This window comes from Catharus ustulatus, chromosome 18, assembly GCF_009819885.2.
Source record: "Catharus ustulatus isolate bCatUst1 chromosome 18, bCatUst1.pri.v2, whole genome shotgun sequence".
NCBI classification, from domain to species: Eukaryota; Metazoa; Chordata; class Aves; order Passeriformes; family Turdidae; genus Catharus; species Catharus ustulatus.
Window position 1 is genome coordinate 2,884,393 of NC_046238.1, and position 23,805 is coordinate 2,908,197.

General features: G+C 43.7%; 1 protein-coding gene across 7 annotated transcripts in view; it reads right to left on the minus strand.

Moving 5' to 3' along the window:
* Positions 1 to 23,805, minus strand: part of KDM2B (lysine demethylase 2B) — a 105,711-nt gene that overhangs the window by 53,312 nt on the left and 28,594 nt on the right. For 4 of the 7 annotated variants that reach the window (XM_033076000.2, XM_033075999.2, XM_033076001.2 and 1 more), the window contains 3 exons: positions 17,367 to 17,460; positions 16,340 to 16,493; positions 6,147 to 6,262 (listed from right to left, as the gene is read on the minus strand). In XM_033076000.2, the coding sequence (XP_032931891.1) occupies positions 6,147 to 6,262; positions 16,340 to 16,493; positions 17,367 to 17,460 (364 nt within the window). Of the gene's footprint in view, positions 1 to 6,146; positions 6,263 to 16,339; positions 16,494 to 17,366; positions 17,461 to 18,223; positions 18,275 to 18,444; positions 18,529 to 20,840; positions 21,039 to 23,805 lie in introns of those variants that run through there. The other 3 variants (XM_033076004.2, XM_033076003.2, XM_033076005.2) reach the window with 3 other exon arrangements.

Genomic DNA, 23,805 nt, shown 5'->3' on the forward strand with positions numbered 1-23,805 from the left:
GGGGAGGGGAGAGGGTGGGAGCAGGGAGCTGAATGCCTCCAGCATACGGAATGAGGAGCCAGCCTGCCTGCCACGACAGCATCATTTCTTGGTTCACTAATTTGTATCCTCTTGGGGTGGTGGGAGAGGAGAGGGTTTGTGTTCTTGTGAAATCATGAAACTGATGGATGGCCCCTACAGAATTATTTACCTGCTGTATAAACATAGGGTGGTCACATACAGATGTTAGTCACTAAAACTTAAAATAAAGGTGTGAGTTTTCATCTCCTAAACACTATCACAGGATTTTTATCAAAATGGCAGCATTACCTAAGATGAGTCAAGCAGGAAATCCATCTTTTTCATTTGTGGTTGTCTCAACAATTTGATTAAAGAAATGAACACACAAATTCTTGATAACTACTCATTAAAGTAAAAATCCCTTATGTGGTTTTACCTTTTGGTAGCAAGTCAGCTTTTGCCACAAACAGAGTAAGAATAGAAGAGCAGGATTTTGACAAAAGATCTTGTCAAGCTGTGTACTTTTTCTTACATCTCAGACCTGTTGTTCTCACACAAAAAGCTGAATTCTCCAACACTAGTTATTTGTGACAGTATTTCAGATACAAAAGAAAACAAAGAGGGTTTCCTTCCTTTCCAACATAGTTTTCTATCTGCAGAAGGTCACTGTAACACAGAAGGATCTGGGAAGCTCCTAAAATGCAGGAAGAGATGTGTATTTGTTGTGATTTGTTAAAAATGGATGCCATGCATCTTGCATGCACTTGTACTTACACTGCACACCTCTCTCTCCTGGTGGCACAGAAATCTGCATTTTGCAGGCTCACATGCATGCACTGCACTGGGATTACAGGAGCTGCTTTAAAACACTCTCATATTCACTGCTCCCTAAGCCCAGAGCTGGGCACCCACCTCTACTGAAAAGCTGGACTGCACCAGAAAGGAGCATTACCTCAGAATTATCTCACCCACCACAAACCAGCCAAGAGCCCAAAGTCTAAACAGAACCACTAACCCAGCACCTGCAAACTCAGACTCAGCTCTGCAAAGCAGGCACTGCCCAAACACCTGCACAGTGATCAAAGCATCCACTTGAGCAGATCAGTGACTTACTGGAATGCCCAGATTTCCAAACTGTCCCCAAGGTGGACAGCCAAAGAACTTGCCTCTGTTCCCAGGGCACAGGAAATGCAAACACTCTCAGCAGTAAAACAAAATGTAACAAAGGGAAAATATACTGGATTGTCACACTAGATGTATCACTGTGTAGGATTAAACACTCCATGGCAATTCCCAGAAGTTAAAATCCCTTAAATTCAACACAAATACAGCTGGCAAATCTGAACTGCTTGTTGCTACAGGTCATGCATCCAGCACTGCTGCACCTTCCCAAATGTTTCCCTGTGTGGTTTGTTACAAAGCACACATACCAAAAAAAGAAGGGAAAAATGAAAAGGATAAAAAAAACAACCAGCCAAACAACAACCCCCTAAGTGTGAGAACATTTAACCCCAGGGCCTTTTTGCATTGAAGAAAATTTTTCCTTTAGTTTAGTTATTTGTCATAGAGAAGAGATCAAGTCACTTATGACTATTAGGGAACACAGGGGAAATTATCCATGCTAAAATATATGCTCATAAAGGAACTCAAATTTTTCCAAGAGAGCACTGCAGGAAACAAAATTTGCAAAGAATTGACTTACAAACAGGAAGCCGCCTTCCACCCCTCAGCCTTCAAAAGGTTTTCAGCCACATGCCTGGGAATATTAAAGACATCATTGCTCAACATTTGTTGACAGATTCTGAGCTTCACCAAATTTAGTTGTTACCAATGTTAATTCAATGTGAAAGACAAGGCAGTAATGCATGCAGTGCTCCCATTATGTATATCAATCTTTAATATTCAATTTGAGTTCCTAATTGCCTCGCTATCAATGTTCCAACCCACAGCAAATCCCTCCATGCCTCTGTAATCCACTGTTTGCCCAAGAAGGCTTTGCTTTTACAAACCTTCAGAAGGAAGAGCACTCTCTACCATCTGTAGACAGAGATACTGTGCAGAGAACTACAGGGCCTTCTGCCAGCAAAGAGACTCAAACAATGCTTTAAAAACTTTTAGAGTTTGCCTTATGGAAAAGTATAGAGGGATGTGCTCTTTATGATATCCCTGAACATTTATTAATTATAATGGATGTGAACTGCATTATGTGCACATCCATACTCTTTCCATTGTACACTCACAGGCAAATGAACTCTTATGGACAGGGGAAGAGGAATAAGAGAAAGAAGGAAAAAAATTAAAAATCTTATGTGATGAGTTGTAAGTGTAATATCTGATACAGACACTGCCAGAGGACTAAATTCCCCACCAGCAGGGAAATACACTGGATCATCTAATAGGCATTTCCAGCTCTAACTTCTGTGATTAATAATTTACAATCCACTGGAAAAAAAAATTAATTATTCCTGTACAGCAAGAAAAAAATCCTCTCTGGAATATGATCCATTTCTTCAGTTCAAAGTGAAATTATTTTAGAGATTTATATACCCCTTCAGAAACAAAACAAAAACCCTAAGCAAGTAAGACCCATGTTTTCCTGAGAAAAGTAATCATCACTTCTACAATGCCCATTAAAATCATTACAAACTGCACTTGTGTTTAATCAATTTAATCACAATATTGAAAAGCAATTTATGATTATTTACAAAATAAATAATCTAGCCACTTAATACATTATCTTACATTGCAGAAAACCAAGTGAATAGCAAACACCATCATCTGTGAGTGACCACCTTACGTATATAGAGTGCCCTTGTTCCCACCACGTTCAAGATTTTAAAGCAATTAAATTTAGATTAATTGGGGGTAAATTTGGCACTTTCTTCCTCTTCAGTACTAGAGAGCTGTATCACCCCTATGCCAAATGATGAATCCCTGCATGGCATCCTGCTCTGCAGTTCCTCAAGCTGGGTTTGCAGAGAGCTAAACAGCTTGGCCTGTTTGACTGGCTGTTAATTGGCCTCCAGGAAAGCCAGGCTGCAAAATGAGAGTCTCTACAAACTGTAAGGCTGGAGAATATTTGTTTACCTCAATTGCACATTAGGAGCTGTTTCCAACAATAGACATGTTTTTTATTACTCCTTAAAACTATTTTTAAATGGCTACAACCCTCTTAAAAAGTCTCCCAGGGGTATGAGGAATTAAGCCAGAATAAGCATGACAAGTATATAAACTAGGCAATTTTATCAGGCTGTAAATCAGCATTACCATTTCAACCCTGTATTTATTCTTGTCTGAGCTAAGACAATAACAACTACACCTAGCATAAAAATGACTTTGAATATCAGCAATCAAAGATGATTAAACATTACACAGCAGGTTTAAACACAGTGAAACCTCCATAAAATTGCTCTGTGCAAAATGAAGAGGGGAAGCACACCTGTATTACACTTTGATTTGAGTGTGGTAAATTACTTTGTCAATCACATCATGTAATTTGCTTCTGTGCCATACACAATGGAAAGATCAATACTGATGAGAAACTCATTTGCAGAATGCTCACACTGGCAAATTTGGGTGAACTACATACACTGTACTGAATCTGCCAGACCAGCCAGTGCATGAATGGAATTATTTCAACAAAGAAATGACAAAATTTGATTGACAAAGCAAATAATGTAGTACACACCAGAATCCTGTTTTGAGACCATTTCCCCTTCAAGATTCCTGCATGATATTTTTAGTTGGGGGAAGGGGGGAGTGTTATTATTTCTAAATCACAGTATTGATTTTCCTGCCTTTTATGAAACTTCTGTATGCCTTAGCTGCACAGCTTCTAATTTGTTTCTGTCCAGAAATTCTTGCTATTCTTCAACTGTTCACACAGTTCTGATGTTATACATCTGCCCACGAGCACAAGTTTGTGAGCACAGGTACAGCCTGTGCATAACACACTGCCAGCACACAGCAACATCCAATGCTGAAATTGTTCTGTGAAGTCCTGGATATTCTGGGCTGTTTGTTTTCATTGGTCTTTTTTAAAGCACTCCAGCATTTTTGTAAAGGAAAATGATAAAGAACTTCACAGACTTCAAAGAAAATTTAAACAAAAATGACAAGAACAAAGGTCTGATTTGGGATTTCCGAATGTTGTGGTATCTTTTTCCCAATTAATGGTGACAGGACATTTTTCAAGATGCAGATACCCAAACCCCAGAACGTCCTCACAGGATCAGGGTGCCAGTAAATTTTAAAAGGCATTTCAGTGTAACTGGCTGGTTAGTTCCTAGAAGTTACCAAATATTTGACTGTTATAAGGAGTTTTGCCTGCTGGTATAAAAAGCTCAGAAAATCAAAGGTGCACCCAGCTTCCCAAGGAGAAAGGCCTGACATGAAGCACAACTGAGCAGCTACAACCAAGGTTTGTGATCTTGGGTAGCTCAAGTTCTGTGTGAACAAAATGTCAGTTTTTATACAACTTAAGGAAGCAAAGAGTGTTTTTGCCCATCTTCCCAAAGACTTCAATGGAAATCACTCATTTCTGGCATTGATCCTCCCTCCCAGTCTCCCCTTCTCTGTTCTCCATGTGAGCTGCCTGTGCAAACATCCTCCCCAGCAACAACACACAACAACAACTGCACACCTGCAGTGTACTCCAGCATGCACTGCTGGTTCTTATTTACCGTCACTCTGGAAACCTTGCTGTGCCCAGCACCTCTGCCAGGCCCTGGGGAGCCCTTTCCTGCTCCTGTCACTGTAATTTTGCTGTCCAAGTCCCTCTGCACTTTCTCAAGACACTTGACACTCTCACCTGTTCAAAGCCAGGCTGAATCCACTCTGGTCTCTGCCTCTGCTTCTGCTCTCTGTCACACTCCTCTGCTCTAATTCCCCCTAAATTTCAGCTTTTTGTGCTCATCACTAAGAACTCATTTTGCTGCTTCTCTTCATTAAAGTCACTCCAGGAAACCAACTGCTCTCACCACTGTTTGGCAATGTGAAGATTACCAGGCCTTGTACCCACTGGGCAGCCAGGCAGGCTGGGGGGAGGACACCTCACTTCCACTGAGTCAGAGATGTACTTCAAAACCATTTGTATTTGCTTCAGGCCTATGCACTCTCACTGCAAAGAAAGCAATTTGGGGTAAAAGCCAACTTGGAGCAAGATCTGTGCCCTCTTGTAGGGGTGAACAACAGTGAACTGCACTGATGTCCACAACACACCATTTTAAGACTTTTTAATGAAGAAGAATTGCAACTTCCTGGCGTTTTGCCAGCCCAAATCTCCATTAACACCAGAGCTGGCACCTGTGTCAGTGGTTTGTCAGCACTGTCTCAGAGTGAGGCCTTTAAAATAGTCCCCATCTGGATTGCACATCCCTCTGGTCCATTTTTATACCAGAATGCCACAACAGCCTTGCTCAGGTTTTACTAAACTGAGTCACCTCCTTCAGGTCCTGCTACTTTTTGAAACTCAAAGGATATGATGAGTAGGTGCCCTGTTTATTAAACAAGGATAAAACAACAAAGAGGTGGCACAGTAACTTCCCCCAGCCTTTCCCTCAGGTAGGTCCTACAGCCAGATGAACATCACAATGTTCAATATGAACATCACAATGTTCAGATCAATGTCCCACCCCAAATCCTCCATTCCCAGAAATTCTTGCAGGGTATCGAGTCACTGTAGTGACTGCCAATTACAGATGTCATTTCATACACAACTTCTGCACAGCTCTGTCAATTCAGCTGTGGGCAGCAGACCCAGCCCAGTGCCATCAGCTCTCCAGGATCAGGCATCCACCCCAGGTGTGCACAGACAGGTGATAAAGCAGAGGGTTACCAGAAATGCTGGTACAAATGTCTGTAAAGTGCAATATGTTTTTGTGCAAAAGGCAAGGTGTTTTATGAAAGTTTAACAGGCAGACAAAAGACACAGAAGGGACACATCTGTGGGAAGCACATGAGTAAATCCCACTAAAAATAACCAACATTTGAAAGTCTCATTGCTTCATGTTTACCTCTTGTTTCAACGGCTCTGACACGGAGATCCCGTCAGTCGTTGTTTGTCAGCAGGGAATACGAGGGAGAGACTATGACAGATCATAGTCACAAAGAACTGCTCAGTTAAAAAGAGAATCAAGAATCCTTACCCTTGTTCTGTCCTCAATTTCATAGATGCGAAGCTGCATGGGAACATTAAAGCTATGCAGGATATTTCCACCAAACACCAGAGAATCTACCGGAGTGTAAACCGCGTGTATCCACCCTGGAGAGGGAAAGCAAAGAACTGAGAATGCCTCGTGCTATGTAACGTTACAGAGCAATTCATCATCAAATTTTAACAACCCCCCGAGTCCCACTGTGCTGGGGATGAGGTTAAAGCAGTGAAAGGTTAAATGGGATGCTCACAGCCACACTTCAGGACTAGTCACAGCAGAAGGGCACCTTGTGACGTGCAGTCTTACAGCCCTCGTAAATCAGTTCTTTATTTATTCACCCAACACTTACAGTGTTTACTGAGCGCACGCAAGTTTATGACTCAACCACGTCCATGACTAAGTAAATTCAGTCTGTTCCATGCACTTGGCTCTCAGACTGGCACCATGCTGCAAACCATGTCAGCAGTGACATGGGCCAAGGGCTGTGGAACTGGACTGAGGCACACTGAGCTTCCAACACTCCTTCAGATGTAAATGATTTCAAATTATTACCAGCCCTCCTTCAGAGGTGAAAGTTTCATTAGCTATGATCAACTTCCTGAAGTAACCCAGAAATGGTTTTTACTGCAAGCCTCAAGTTAAGGGATTTAACATTCTGGTACTGGAGCTGATGAGACTGTTCTGACCCAATCCTGCAAGGGACTGAATTCATTTCACAGGCTCCAAAGAATCTTCTATCACAATGAAAATCCAGGCACAGACATTCAGGCAGCCACACACCAGCTCTTCTGCCTCTGCATTGTTTGCTTGGTCTGTCAGGAGCTGAAGCTCTGGCTATGCAAGACTGTAGCCTCTGATCTCTGCAGTGAAAAAGGAATTGATCCTGCTAATGATCTGGGACCCACAGAGACCTGACACTTTTTTTCCTCTTCTTTTTTAATGAAAAGCATTACAATTTATAAACCAGCAGACAGCAAAGCAACATGGGGGGCAGTCAATTTTCTCCTGACTGTGCAGTACTTTCCATTAAAGCTGTGGCAGCTTTCCCTCACTTCCAGATCAGTGAGGGAGCAGGAAAACGCCATTCAGCCCAGAGGGTTTTCCAGCCAGCAGCCACAAAAGTGCTCCTCCACAACAATTTTTCAACCATAAAGGCCTGCAAAGCTCTATCTGGGAAGTCCTTGAGCCACAGCAGATGGCAGGACTGGGGCTTTCATTTAAGGGCATGTTGGTAGGAGAGTGATAGGAAGGAAAAGAAATCAGCACTAGAATTTTCTGCCTGGAAACACAAGCCTATCACTTCAGATACATTTTCCTGAATTTCAGAGTCACAGAATGATTCTCTGGGCAGTATAATTTCAGTTACAGTCATCCAGCCTGTTTATTACTTCCAAATCAAGATCAACTGGAAAGGAATTTTTTATTTTTTTCATGTAAGAGTAGGGTGGCGACTACACACACCAACACTATACACACTTCACAGCTGAAGTAGTTCAGCACCTCAGATGAAATACATCAGTCTGTACTAAGAGCAAACTAATAGAAAAATAAATTATTCTCATCTTAGTCTTTGGGAAGGAAAACAGATCCAAAATCAAGGAAGTTGAAGCCAACTGCTTCCATTGGGTAAACAAAGATTTCTGTGGTTGGGGGAAGAATGGAAACCATGCACTGAGGCAAATCTGGGTCCTCAAAGCCAATCTACTGGCTGGGTGCTGAAACACAGGTTGGTTTGTGTGACAATGTACCTTAATTGTCATGTTTAGAGATGAACAAATTGAAACTTGAAAAAGTGAAATTACTTTCATTACTTTCATTTTACTAAAATCATCAACATCATTCAGAATACAATTTATCAAATATTTACAACTTAATTAAAAAGGAGTAACTGAGCTGATTCTTGTCCTATTTGAAAGGTTAAAGGGAGATATCTCTTCATTTATTAATCAATAAAATTAAATCCCATCAATGTTGTTGTTCTTTGAGGGGGTACTTCCACTGAAACCACACAGTAGCCTTTTCCTACAAACTGATTTCCTCAATGAACATTTCACACTGGAGTGCAGCTGGTTCCATTGTTTCCTGGTCTTTGGGTCTCTCATCACACCTTCCCTGACTTCTCAACTCTATCCTCACCAGATGCCAAAGGTTTTTGTGTTAATTAACTGCTAGACTTTCTTCGTAGTAGTCCCGATATTTTTGGGAGAAATGTGGAAGGATCCATCACTGGCTTCAGCCAATGCTCCAACAAATGGTGTTCCAGACATGACAAACCCTCAACAGAAAGAATAATGAATACAAATATAGTTTCAAACATCTGTGCTTGCAGAGCTGGTACAGTGCAAACTGAAAATCTTCTGTGAAGTATCTGAAACAACCTCTGGTACTGTGGAGAAGGTCTCTTAATTCTCTACTTGCATTTATAAGCCAGAACTAAACATCTTAGAAGCAATTAGTACCTTCAGCTCCCAGCTGCTGAATTAACTGAACACTAGGTCCTTCAAGATGCAAGTATTTCTAATAACAAGACTGAAAATATTGCTGTTAATGACACAGTTGTCAGTAGCAAAACCCTTTAATAACACAGCACTGAAATCCATCAGGATTGGGAAAACAAAAAATAAATGAGAGACCAAGCAAGAAAGTCATCAACTATAAAGTCCTGGGAAGTCAAATCCCTATCCCAGCCAAGGCAGGGATGATTTCCAGGCATAGCTCTGAGACAAACACAGATGTGCCTGTGGCTGCCATCCCCTCACTGCCCAAGTGCTGAGCTGGGCACACAGCTCAGTCCTGGGGAATCCCAGATTCCCTGCAGTTCATGTGCTCCCACAGGCAGCATCCAGCTCAGCCCCTCTGCAGGACACAGCCCTGTCAGAGGAGTCACCTGCACATAAAACAGATTTTGGCCACTCAGCTGTGCAGGATTTCAGTCACACTGCATCCCAAAATAGCTTCCACTTGCCTGAGGAACGTCTGTGCATAATTGAAACTGCAGAGACACCAGCACCAAGAGGTGGATTCCAGGGACACAGGACAGAATGGGCAAGGTTGGACAAAAAAGATGGGAAAACTGACAAGGTACAAAATCCCAGCAAGATTGGCACAGATTTTACAGAGGGAATAAAACCCAATGTGAAAATCTCTTGTTCTAATATTAACCAGGCTGTGTATGGAGAAAAGTAGAAAAGTAGCAGAAAAGTAGAAGTAGCAGGAAAGAGAGATGAGCAGAAAACAGGAAACAGTTTCCATCAGGGTAATATATTGTGGAAATGAGCTCTGAGAAAAGAGAAGCTTGGATGGCACATTCAATCCATTCCCACAGCTTAGCTACAGCACGACTCAGAAATAAACTGAGGAGGATGAATGTTCATTGTGACCATTTGCAAACAAAAACACCCATCTTGTCAGCTCCCCAATTACCACCCTTTTTAAAGGGGAAGACAAAGCTCCAGAACAGGAGGTGCTGCACGTATGGTTGAGACAAAAGGACAGCCAAGGGATTTGCTTTCATGTCATCCCCCACACCCCAGCCTCACCTTCACCTGTGCTGTTATGTTTTGCAGGATGAACTGAAGGTCTGTTGACATTTCAGATCATGTCACCTATGCTGAACAGCCTGTTCTGTATGTCTGTCATGTCTGTTCTGTGTGTCTGACTTCCAGCTCTCACAGCACAAACTTGCCCCGCTGCCTCCCATACCAACACCTCTGGAGTGAGTTCATCAGTTCTCAGGGACTGTTTTGTGCTGTTCACACAAACCCTGCTGCTGCTGCACAACCCTCATGTTCCATGGCTTTGTGTGAGACAGGAGACAACATCTCACCTCTTGGTAATTGTCTCAAAACAGAGAAAAATGCCAACAATTTAATTTTATCCTTAATGTTAAAAAAGCACTGGAATAATATCAGAACAACTGGAATAAGGACTGAAAAGGTGAAAGCTCAGTGGAACAAGAAATCATTAATTTTTGTCTGAAAGCAACAGACAAAAGCACCTGCTAAATACTACCTAAAGCTACAATTAAATCCAACAGATGAGAGAAGGACATGGACTGTGTGGCTTTGGGGAGCAGTCATGAATTAGGAAGATTCTTCCCTGTGGGTGACCATTTCCCAAGCAGTCACTGCCAGCAGCGGTGACACCCTGAGGATGGAACCAGCCCAGCCTCAGGCACTGCCCAGTCCTGCCCAGGACAGGCTCAGCCACGTGGGATAAATGGGTTTGGGAGAACAGACACTGCACTGTCACTGCTCACAGCCCTCATGTCAAGCCTCAATAAGAAGACCTTCCACTTAGGGTTTTTCTGAAGTTGATGGTTTTTATTTCAGCTCCTGGCGATCAATAAGTGCTTTTTCCTTCCCAAAACAATCCCAGTGTATGAAGCCAAGCCAACACTGAGCAGGAATTCTATTCAGGAGACTCAGAAATGCTCTCAGCTGATTTACAGTTATGAATTATTTCACCACTCCTAAGATACACTTGAATATTTAGATGTTATCATCTCTAGTAAATCAAGAAGGTAAAATTAACAGTAACAAACGTTTTTTCTGAACAGTTAAAAGAAAGATATGATCTCATTATCTTTTGAATTTTATAAAACAAGTATTATTAAACATTGCAAACTTGTTAGAAGATTTCAGTGGGCTGCAAATTCCTACTCAAGGATGCAATCATCCATCTGAGAATAATGAAAAAGAATATTAACTTATAAAGCTATGGGGCAAACAGCCTACAAGCTCCAAGCCAAAACCATGGTGCATCTGTTTCCATTAGTAACTGAACTGATATTTTGCCTTGTGATACAGAAGTCACCACACATTTTCCTGCAATTCTACAGCAACTTGGGGTGAAAAAGATGAAATACATGTCTCAAAAAGTGACTACAGAGATAACCTGAGAGTGGGCACTGCCAGGAAATCCCAAAAGAAAAATGACTGCATCATAACAGTGCCTACAACCAAATCTATCAAGGAAAGATCATGTTTACATTTTTAAAGTTAAAAATTTACTAATTCTGCCCCAGTAATAAAAGTAATACAGCAATTCTCAATCTTAAAACGTTTTTAAGAATGAGGCAGAGCTCAGCATTAGGTACAGAACCAAAAATCCAACATCATGCTGTCACCTTCCATCTGAAAGCAGACACTCAAGGCAAAAAGCCTCTCTGATCCTCTCCACCAATCTTCTTCATGTGGTCCCTGAGGTTCCAGGTACAGAGATTCCATTAATGTCAGTGGATGCTCACAGAATAGGAAAAGCTAAACAGCAACCAAAAATAGCCAGGCAGCTCTGCAGCCCTAGCACAACACCCTGCAAAAAATGTACCAGCCAGATTTTAATAGGCTGTCATTCTCCCTGCTGTAAGGGCTATGTGCCACCTTCTGGCCCCATCACACAATAATCCATCAAACTCTCACTGGCACAGCAGAGGTGACCTAGGACCACACACTCCTAATAGGCAAAATCCCACTGATAACCACTGAGACAGCATCTGAATCCCTGCAAATAGCTGCCTGCAGTCCACACAGAACATCCCTTTCTGTTCACTCTCCTTCCCAAAAACATTCATCTGAGAAAGGTCATTATTTCTGCATTTGACTGGAGACAAGAACTCTGGAGCACTCTCAGGTTACCACAATAATTAAGAGAGACTCTAACAGCATGTTTCCATGCCAAAGGCCCTGAAGTGCAGTACAGGGAACATAAGAAAAATAAAGTAAAACAAACAGCTTACTCCTCAGTGGAACACTGCCAGCTCCCAGGTGAAACACAACTGTTATAAAATTGCATGCAGCAACATGAGAAGTTTGAAGAAGAACCAGAAAGGAACATCATTCAGTTGACAGCAGGTTACCCTGTCTGGGTTTTGACTGAAGGAATGTTGATTGCAGAAGTATTCTGCAATATCTGCTGGCAGCCCAACATCTCACCTCTTCCATGGACACACATTAAAGCCACAGATCTGAAAAGCCTGCAGAAAGATCAGAAGATCAACCCAAGCCCACAGCTGCTCATGAGCCCATGGCCTCTGACCAGTGAGAGAGGCTCAGAAAAAAGCTGCAAGAAAGAGAGGATGATGGAGCAGCCTTGGCAGCACCAGCCATCTCCTCCCAAAGGAACCAAACCCAGGATGTTTGCAAATGTTCTGAGACCCTGGAATCACTTTGTATCCACAGCAAGTGTGGCAACTAGCTCAGAGGCCAGCAAAACTGGTACAAGTGTCTGCACCAAAGGTATATACACATGCAGGAAAGAAAAGGCAATTTTTTGAAAGAAAGAAACTGAGAGAAAAGCAAAAAAGTTTAACATGTTTCAAATTATTGCAAAAATCTTGCTTGTCAAGGACAAAAAGCAGGAGGAGAAAGACAATATTCATGTCAGAGGTCCATCACTCACAATCAAAATTACATATTGAGCAAGACTAAAAAGAGTAAGTGGATTGAAAAAAAGATTAATTTTTGTGTGTGCTTAGTTTTGAGCTTGGGTTTAGTTAACAACAGAGATGTTTAGGAGGACATGAGAGGAACTAATGTGGTGTCCAGAGACCAAGAGGAGAGAGAAATCAATGAATGCACCACTTGAGAAAGCAAGTGCAAGGAGAGAAGTGGAAGAGTTTACAGAGAATTAAGACTGGAGTGGAGGGTGAAGGGCAAGGGAAGGAGAAAGAAAGGTTCCAGTGAAGTTATGCAGTGATGTAAAAGGAGAAAATACTTACAAAGGGAGAAACACTGAAAATAAAAAACCTGGTTAACTGGCATTAACTTAGTGAGCAGTATTTCAAAAAGGCTGTGGAGGAACAGTCACACAGTGACAGAGCAATTGGCCTGTAGCAGCCAAAAACACATGGCCACAGAAATCCTGAGCTGTAGAAACCTGAGGGATGCTGCCCAAACACTGATTCTGGGTGTCCCAGTGATGAGAGATACCTTAATTACTACTCCATAACCACAACAGACTCCAAACACTTCACACTTCCCCCCTGAAAAGTCATCACATGATGCAGAAGAAAACTACAACAAAAATAGTGCTGGACAAGCTCTAGATGGACTGTGACTGATAAAATTGTGTTGTTTCCCTGCTGAGACAATAACTGAGCACTGAAATGGGGCTTTTTCTCTTCTGGATCATCACAGTTTCCACCTGAAGCACACTTTATAAAGAATTTCTCTTTTATTCAGCATGTGATACAGACAGGCAGCATCCCCTGTCCACTATCCCAGAGTGAGCAGTGTTACCTTGACCAGGTTTCTTCTGTGCGAATGTTTACCACACGAAAACTTTACATATTAAACTCTGCCCATGGTAACACACACAGAGTAAATCTCCTAGGGCTGCAGCACTTTTCCTGTGTAAGGAAAAGTTTGCTCCCATCCTGGTAAATCAACAGTTTGAGTTCTATAGAAAAAAAAATCTTAAAATCATTCCCTGACACTGGTAGCAGTTCTGGCCTCCTCCCCTCTTGAACCTTCAGCTGGTCAAACATCTTGAATCTAAGCTGGCCATAAACCTCAGAATGGCACAACGTGTGTATTTCTCAATCAACAGTTACACTGACACTTGTTTCATTAATGAAAAAGGCCAAGTTCCTACTTGATTTTATCACTTTACCACAGACTTTACCAGAGTTATCTTGACTCAGCAGTGGCAATCAGTAAAGTGGAAGATAAGAATTTGTAACGGTGCTTGGCTCGTGTGGAGCAGCCCTGTGGGGCCACCAGGGTACAGCTGGGCTCCTACAAGAGCATCCCCTGGAATCCCAGCTCACTCTCCTCCTCCCCATGTTTAGGAGGAACTCCTGAAATGCTGAAAAAGGAACCTTGGCCCATAACAACTCACTGTGTTGACAATACTGGGCTCAATTCCTGCTTGATACCACAGCTGGGATCGTGCTCTCAGTGCTCTGCAGGGTTACAAACACCAGTAGATATCCACTGGTTTAAACTTAATCCTGAAAGGATGATGGCAGTGATGGAGAGGAAAACACCCTGAGGCCCTGGTGAGCACTGTAATTATGCCTTCCCTAAGAATGATCCCCATTCTTGTCCAAGTGGTTTGTACTTCTGGGGATTTACTGGATCTACTGCTGATCCCAGATTCTCAGACAAACCTCCCATTTCCCAGCAGTCTGTGATTTCACTCCCTCACCTGTCTCCTTACAGTCTTCTCTGCCTACTTCACCCTCACAGTGCTATGGTATAACAGCACTTCTAGGACTATTCCCAGAAATTACTTGAAAGCAGGAGCAGAGCAGGATATTTTATGGGAAAGGTCCCTTGCTGAAATGCTCCCCATTCACAGCCCAGCTGAGCACTAATTCCCCTACACTTTCTGTGACCAAACCTGTAATTAGAAGGTATTTCCTCATGGATGAGTTGAGGCTGGTCAAGGGTTTATCAGGCTCAATTGAAAATACAGGACACGCTGGTTTTACAGACACCCATAAACAGAATCTAAACACTAAGAACACTTCTAAAGCACATAAAAACCACTTTCAAACATTAACTAACATGATATGTGCACAAACCAGAGCAAAGAGGTCACAGGAATTGACCTGTTTTACACAGCTGTGCTCAATTCACTGACCTGGAACAGCCTTTAATTAGGCATTTCCATACTATTAAAACAAAGGCAGAAATAATGCCCTTTCACACAAATAAGAGATTTGCAAATAAGTTTTCCAAACAAAATACAGCAGAGCAAAAACCCTTGAATCTATGAGGTGCTTACAGAGAAATTATTCATAAATGCCTTTCAAATCTGGCAGGAAGCCTAAAATGTCTGAGGTATTGGCATTTCTGTACTTGGAGCTTTCCTAAGAAAACAGAAACCACAGTCAAAAACCCATTTGGAATCACTTTGTGTCAGCCACCATGTTACAGCTGTGTCCTGTCCAAGCTCCCACAACCTGCAGTGTTCCAGCTGCTCAACATGACTAAACTGACACACAGAAAGTCTTACTTGTAGGAGGCTTTTCACAGGAGGATGGAGATAAATAGAAGATGCAGTAATGGGATCTAAGCAAACAGCACAGCCACACTCAAACACCCAGTTCAAACAGTAACGGCCCATTCTGACCTGCTTCAAGGCAAGATCTAATTCCTTTAACAGATTAACTCTTCCACCTTCAAAGTCATTTTGCCTGTCATTTCCCAGGCTGATTCTTACCAAATACTTACAAATGTGCATTTGTGGCCTTCAACTGATCCTAACAACACTTCCCAGATGAGAACATTGTCCCTGTCTCTGCATGACCTGCATTCTCTCTGTCTCTAGGGTTAAAAAAAAATTCCTATCTTCACAGAGTAATTAATTCCAGAGCTGAAAAACTACCAGCCTGCCTTTCTGTCATGTAGAAAGTCTACCTATTTATTTCCCTGGTAAGATCCAATAGACAGAGGCAATGTGTTAAATTATTATAAACAAACTTACAGTCCCATCATAGTCACAGAAAGCAAAGCCTGATATCATCTTAAATGAGGGCTGTCACACATTCCACCATCCTTAATCCAATTTAGGCAGGAGCAGAAAGGGCTGAAGCATCAGCCTTCAAAGCAACAACTATTTGGTGGCTTTGCAAGATGAGCCTGGATCATGCAACACAGATGCTGAGGTGGGCAGTGTAAAATTGAGTGTGGCTGGGCTGCTGGAAGATGCCCACATTCAGCACCATCTCCATCAGCAGAAATTCTGAGGAGCTATAACAATGAAGCTGTTTCCCCAAGAATGAACCCAAGGGAGCACAGCACCTGCTCTCCCATGAACTGGAATCTCTCAAGTTCCACCACAGAATCAAAACCCACCCCTGGCTACAGATAGAGGCAGAGAAACAAGTTACTGAACTGCAGGTGAAACCTGCCAGAAGAGATCACAAAAAGAGAAAACTGTCTTTCCCAGAAAGCTAACAGCAGCAGTCAGTACAGCTCTGATGAGAAGTGGTGAACTGACAGCTCCAGAGGCCCAGCTCCTCTCTCTCCCAGCACACACACGTGATCACTGCACACACTCACAGCACATTTTCCATCAGTCCTAATTTCTGGAAAACGAAGCATGTTTAGTCCCTGGCCCTTCTTCTGCCACAGCAAATAAACAGGTCAGTCTGGGCTTTAGGTGTGAAGAATTGTTTTACAGAGAGCTGTTACTAAACACAATCCCAGCCATTCCAGGTTAGCCAACAGGAATACCTGAAGGAATGAAGAACGTGTAGCCTTGTTTCAGCTCAATTCTTTGGCACCGTTCCACCCTGTCTCCCAGAAAGATATCACTTTGCTTTCCTGAGAGAACCCATTCTTCATAAAGTTCCAGATTCTGCAGAGTAGGTGGAATCAGCCAGAAGATCTAAAAACAAAATAAAGATTTAACTATTACCAACAGTCAACAAAAAAAAATAAAAAAAAAATAAAACAGCTGAGAGACTCCAGGCTACCATGTGTTAGGGAAATGAGCTGCTTTCTGCATGGAACACTTGTTTTCCAGGTGTTGTACACCGAGGCACACACACACAGACAGCAGCAGCAATTAGCCCACGTGCTGGAAGTGGCTGGGTAACTGTCACTTGTCATCTCCCTTCCAGAAATATCTTACTCAGAGCTGCCTGTGTTTTACCTGCAGTCAGAACAGCATTGGTACAGCAGAGCTGTGCTGAGCTACAGAGAGGAACAGGATCTGTACCACTGACTTCAGTGCCCACTGTCCACACTACAGCTGGGAAAAACATCCTCAGCCAGGAAAGATGGTAATATAGCTGTACATGCTGTGCATTTTAAGGCTCCTGTATCCTTTAATGTTTCAGTTCTGGCTTATTGTGCCTGTTCACACCAAAGGAACACGGAATCTCGAAAAGGAACAGAAGCTTTAGCTACAGGAGACGTGTGAGGGCACTCTGACCCTACAAGGGTGCACACAGCCACATCTCACTGCAACACACTTCTGGACCACACAGCAACAGCGAGCCTGAAAGCACCACCACCAGCAAATAACACATTTGGTATTTCAAATACATCACTTGTTTGTTTCATAACGGTGAGTGTTGTCCTTCTAGTTCAGTAAACTCTGTGTGTATCAACAAAGCTGCTGAAACACTCTGATCACTGGCTGAGCTCCTCAAAGGAAAAGAGATAGAAAGGGGAAAAAAAAAAAAAAGAAAACAACCCCTCCCCTCTGCAAGAGGCACAGAGAAATAAAACCAAATATCAAAAAAGGTTCACCTACCTTCCCCCCACGGAAAACGTGATACCACACTGAAGTGCCACCAAAATCAATATGAAAATCAGTGAAGCATCCTTTCACACTCATCAAACAGTACCTGCAAGCAGAGTGAAGGACAAAAATGAATCAGTCTGAAACAGTATTTTTCACATCTTAATTTGCAGAGGTTAACTGCCTGTGCAATGCTGCTTCCACCAATTAAGTTTCTGCATTTACAGTACAGGAATTTGTCTCATGAAGGTAACGAGGTTTCTGCTGAAAAATGTGTATCTCCATATCTGAGTTTGCTGTTCATACAAGAGGAATTAAAGCTTTCAGAGTTAGGGAATAGAAAAATATTAAAAGTTAGGCTGTTCAGAAATATTTCTTATGCCACTGCCAGTCCCTGGGGTGATCTGTTTAATGCTCTCCTTCATCACTTCAGAGACACAACCTTCACCAAAAGTTGTACACAAATTACTTCAAAGTTTTGAAAAATCTAATTTGCTTATAAATCCTCCTGAATGTTCTTTACCTACTTGCCACTTATGCCATTTTTGCAAGGATTAGGGGACAGAAACCTCATTTGGCAAACTAACTCCTTTTTGTTCACATTTCTAGGCATTCTGCATCAAAATACATAAAGGACCCAGCTGGCAGCCACTCTAAGGATCAAATCCACTATTTTTTTACGCCGTCTTGATACAGGATTTGAGCAGTTTGAAGTCTGCATTGCTGGAAAAGACACAAGAGCTGTGGTCTGGCTGTAGGAATCTCCAGCCTGCAGCCACCATCTGTAACTAATGGCCGAATCACAGCCGCCCTCCTCACTGTAGGCACCTTTGCAAACGCAGGAAACACACACCACTTAACCCACTAACCTCTTTTCCTTGTTCCGGTCTCCGTTTCATGCCCTTTTTTTTTTTTTTTTTTTTTTTTTTTAATGGTTTGGTTTTTAAGGGGAGTTATGGAAACACTACCGGAAGGGGATTTGTTTAAAAAAAAAAAAAAAAAAAAAAAAAAAAAAAGGAAAGGAGGGGGGAAAGAAAAAAATAAATAATAAAAAAAAAGGTTTGATTTAAGTGTGCCTTTTTCTGCTCACATTCAGGTAGGAGAAGCTCAGCAGTATGCAGCCGGCGTGCAGAAGTCCCTGTAGATGATAGGCTGGGAAGGACCTTACCATGTGTCTGCAGAAGGCTGGCAAATCACAGCCACTCTGGGTCCATAAGAGCCGCTGCCTAGCAACCACATCCCGAGCCGGAGTTGACAGAATGATACGCAATGCTGTCATGAAGACAGTCAATTTGTGGGCTTCAAAAAAGGTCCTGTGCCTTCATCTCACAATTAAAACCTCTCCTTGTGCAATTACACGTCTCTCCTCTTGCCCACTCTGGAATTTTTTAATTTTTTTTTTTAATCCTTCAGAAGCAGGAAGAAGCTTTTGCTGCCCCTGGGGTATTTCAGATGCTTCAAAAATCACAGCTAGCCAAGAAGCTGTCTACACTCTCAATATGCTCCATTTCAAAATATGAGTCCTTCCCTCCCAAACACTTTTTTTTTTTAATTTCTCCTTTTATGTTTTCTCTACCAAGATGTTGTTGATTACAAGTCAGATAGAATTTAAAAACAATAAAAGAAGCCCAGAAAGGAAGTTGCCTTTCTTCCAGCCAAACTGCAAAAAGTCACAGATTGAATAATTATTGCTCATTAGGATTAAAAAAAAAATCAGCATGGAAATTCTCAGCTTGTAAGCAGTGCTGAGTACTTAGAGGTTCATGTTGTTTTAAAGTAAAAAATTCAAATCCTTATGGAGTCAATTATTTTCAGATTCCAAAAGGTCAGATATAAAATAAATCACACTAACAACAAAAATTCTCTAGACAGTGCTACCTACCAACAATCACCCACTGAATTAAGATACTCTGGAAGAGCAAACACAGCCTGGGCATTAGCTGGTTTTAGCTGTTCCTCACTAGTCAATAATCTAAACCTGAAGCACTCAAACTGTTTATGTTCAGAGAGGAAATAACAGGATTGAATCCTGACAAATCAAACCACTTAAAATTTAGTTTTGTGAGAAAACATCAGAGCAGGTATAACTGTGAACATGCAACTCTTGATTTTTCTTGCTTTTCCTCATTTTCCCCTCTGTTTTCTTGAAACTCCTCTAAACACAATTTCCACTCCAATAGAGGTGCTTTTAGTGAAAGAGTCACATATGGCAATTAATAAAAACCTGCAAAGCATTTGGAAAATAAACTGTTTTTCTTTCCATCCACAAACAAGCCATGCCTTAATTTATGCTGTTAATCTCCCAGGCCTGCTTTTGTCCAAGCCCAAGAGCTCCCGGGCGGCTCAGGAGCCTGCGGGAGGATCTTCCGCCATCCAGCTCTCTCCCTGGTTGCCAGAGTCTGGCACAATGCCTTTGCATTGACCTCTACAGCTTCCTCTTCCAATGTACACCGCAGTCACATGGTCCCAGCACACTCCATGCCACAGCTAATCTCACAGCTCGGCTCCAGCTCAGCCAGCGGCTTCTCATCACCAACAGCTGCTAATTTGGGGAACCGCTCAACTTTTAAGGGTTTTCCATAATAACAGTGGGGGAAAAAAAAAAAAAGGAAAAGAGAGAGAAAAAAAAAAGCCATAACACAGCATCCATGTTGGAAGAAATCTAGGAACTCCATCCCACTGTGTGCTGTGGTCACAGCGCTCTGGGCCAGGGCAGGTACGGTGGTCACAGGAACACAATCCCATGGGGAGACAACCTGGCCACAGTTACACCCTGAAAACACAAGCGACGCAAAAGATGCCCCAAGTTGAATATTTTCACAACTGCTACCACATCCAAGCCCTGCACACTCCACTTTATCTCCCTGCACAGACTCAGTCAGGGTTTTAAAACACGTAGCTGCTTGTAATCTGTTGGGGGGGAGCTTCCCTTCCTGATTGAAGAGTTTGGTTTGTGTTCTCCACAAGCCTGAAATTTGTTCAGTTAATGTATTGTTATTTTTGAGGAAGGATTTGTGATGTGGAGAAAAGGGGAACTTCCCCCTCCCACCACCCCCCCCAAAAAACCCCAAAACAAAAAAACCAAACACGCAAACATCTGGGGAAATTTGTTAGAGAAATGATGCGAAGAAATATGGAGTAACCTGCAAACTCACGAGGAAGAACAAACACAGAGATCCAAAAAAAGAGAGGGAGATGATACAAATGAAGCTAAAGCACTAAGCAAACACAGCGAGCTGGGAACACAGGAACAACACAGCCACCGCTCCATAACCCAGCGCGGAGCCCACACTCCCAGGCAAACCCACAATGCACTCGCCACGCATCGCTACAAACCCGCAAGCAAACACAGAAACAAAGACAGCGAGAGCCGCGCCGGGATGCGAAGGCAGCGGCGGGCAGGGCAGGGCAGGGCAGGGCAGGCAGCGTTCATGCACATGGGCCGGGAGACGCGAGCGGACGCACAGGCAGCGGCAGCGGCATTACCCTGAGCTCAGCTCCTTCTCTCCCGCAATAGGCACCGCGCACCATACGGCTCTATTCCCTCTGGCATTGCGAGGGCTCCCCTGCCACTGAGCTCAGCCCATAAACCACTCCCAAACCCCAGCAGAGGCTTCTGTTTTTTGTTCGGGCCAATGAGAAAAGTATAGCTCACTCTTCCTTCCTCCCAGGAGCAGCGCCGGCTGGTTGAAATCCCTGAGCCTGAAACCGAATACCACAGACCCATGAGCCAACTGCAAGTGCCGGCGCGGGGAAAGGCGCGGGCCTCGCTGCCCATCCCCGGGCGCTCCGGGTGCGGGGCACAGCGGCCCCCGGGGCACAGCGGCCCCCGGCAGCATCCCGGCACGGCGGGGGCCGGGCAGCCGGGCCTCGAGCGGGGCTGCAGGGGCTGCACGAACAAAGGCGACCTCGGGGCGCCTCGGCCCGCACCGACAGCGCTCCCACACTGGGGCCCTGCAACTGGAAGGCAGGAATTGCGCCGCAAGACAAAAGAAAGCATTGTCACCCGGGAGGCACCGGCCCGGCTGCCGCTCCCACCCCCGCCTCACCGGGCGGCACCGGCTGCCCCGCGGGGATGAGCCTCAGCATCTCCTCACGGAGGGCCCCGGCTTCCCTAGGGGTGAGCCCTGGCTCCTGGTGGGGGGATGAACCCGGCTCCCCCGTTGGGGATGACGAGCCCTGGCTCCCCCGTTAGGGATGACGAGCCCCGGCTCCCCGCGCTCGCCAGGCCCCCAGTACCAGCTGTACCCGTGCAAGGCCGCTCAGACGCTGTGCCCGTGCCCAGCCGGGACCAACCTTCGCCCCAGCCCCTCGTGGGGAGCGGTACCGAGCGCTCCCAGCCCCAGGGAACAAACCAAATCATCCACACCGTGCTCACCGCACCCCGCGCGCTTCAAACGCACATGAAAGGCCCGGCTGTGCCCCGAGGGGGTTACGGTCCGAGTCAGTCACACACACCCGAGATAAGGGAAGCCAGTTTTGTGCCTTGCACCGGAGAGTTTGTGAAGTGCCTGCAAATCTCACTGTCAGACCACACTGGCACCAAAGCAAGCGACAACACTTCCCTTGTCGCGCAGGGATGCGCGGGGTGCGCTCCCATCCGAGCGGGGACACACACCAACCCCTGGTTGACATTCCAGGCTGTGGCACCCAACAGCACACAAGCGCAGCAACCTCTGAACTTTAAGAATAAAGAGGCCTGATTTCTTTCTTTTTGGGCTTTTTTTTTTTCTTTTTTTGATTGGAAGCCTAAATTTCTGAAGAGATACCCATCACCCAAGCTGCCAGCTCACTGCGAGCCAGACCTGTCTGCCCCTGGGACAGCAGTTTGGTGTCTGTGAGAGCACAACTCGTTTCTTCATCCTGTGACAAGGCTGTTCAGCTCCAGGGTCACCACAAACTGTTGTAAACACTGATGGTTATTTGAGTTACGTGTGTCATGCTGCTCCTCCAAGATCTACCTGAAGGAGGATTTGAGCCTCATGCACTGATCTGAAGACATCACATTTTATTTACTTTGCTAGCTTGGAAAGTGTTAACGAGCACACACTCATTGGTGTAATTTTTTTGCTGAATTGTATTATAGAGGTTTTGTATCAAAAGCAATCCACAAATGGCATACAAAGTGCAGACAAGTCTCTCACATGCATAAACCAGTGCCAGGTTGCCTTGTGGGACCCGCAGCTCCTTCGATTCCCTGTCTCCAGAGGCACCCTCAGCTTCTAATTAGACCACAGCTCAGCAGAGCATTTTAGCATCTGTTTAAATCCATCCCTACTTAGTAAAGGAATGAATAGAAAGGAATGGATGGCTGAACAACAGCCTGGGAGAGGGTGAATAGGGCTGAGGACATGCTAACAGCAGTATTCTTTTGTGAACAGGTAGATGTTTCACACAACACACCCCATCCTTAAGTGAAGGCCAGCATCATTACAGAGACTATTACAGCAGTGCTTAGATATTTCAAACAATAGGAAGAATTTTGAAGGTAAGAAGGATGTTGCAGTGACTAAAATCTTCCTTTTCATTTGTTCCACAGCACAAACATTACCAAGTTCTTAGAAATTCCTGTTACTGTTTCATGTGCTACAGTAGTTATTTACTGCCACTGTATTACTAATAATCTTGCATGGCTACAAACGCAAAACCTAATAAAGAGGATAATAATTTCAGCAGGGCTATCTCTTATGATAAATGAAAAATCAAATTCATACTTTTTTTTTTGTTGTTGAGTCAGCTGTATCCAGATTGCTTCAGTTCTGGGTGAATTTAAACAGAAAAAAAATCTGAGCTTGTTTTGAGCTACCTGAAAATGGTTATGGTGATGCAACGAGCTTCTGCCCCTAAAAACTGATGTTACAACAGCACTGCTTTTTTTAAACAGCATCTTCCCACTCTCATCCAGGATCCCATGTCTGTGAGGCTTTTTTCAGGAACTTGCACCCTGGGATGTGAAAAAGGGGCATAAACTACTGCCTCACTTAATTCAGTCCTCTAAGGCTCCTGTGAGGTAAGCAGCCATTTACCTACAGAGTGAAAAATAACTTCATTCCCCAGAATTTTGGAAGAAGTTAATGGTGCAAGTCCAAGAGCGGGCAGGGTGGTCTCCAGCGCGCGCGGTGCTCCTGGTAACCGAAGCAGCAGATGGAGCGTTCTCTAACTTCACTCCCAGCACGGAACTCGACGTGCAGGAGCCAAGACAGACATTTGTGTCTGGTAATGCCATCTGTGTCTGCAAAACTGCAGCGCTCTCGCTGGAGTGCTTTTTGTTTGTAGGGAACACGTTAATGGTGGGGATGGCATACTGCAAACTCTCAGAATTATGGGAATGCTCAGAACAGGAATGGAATGAATCGATCCCATTTCTGAGCAGCAACAGTCATTAATAAAGCATATGAATATGGATGATTCACATTAAAAAATGGGCAGTGTGAAGCAAGTGCCTCCACAA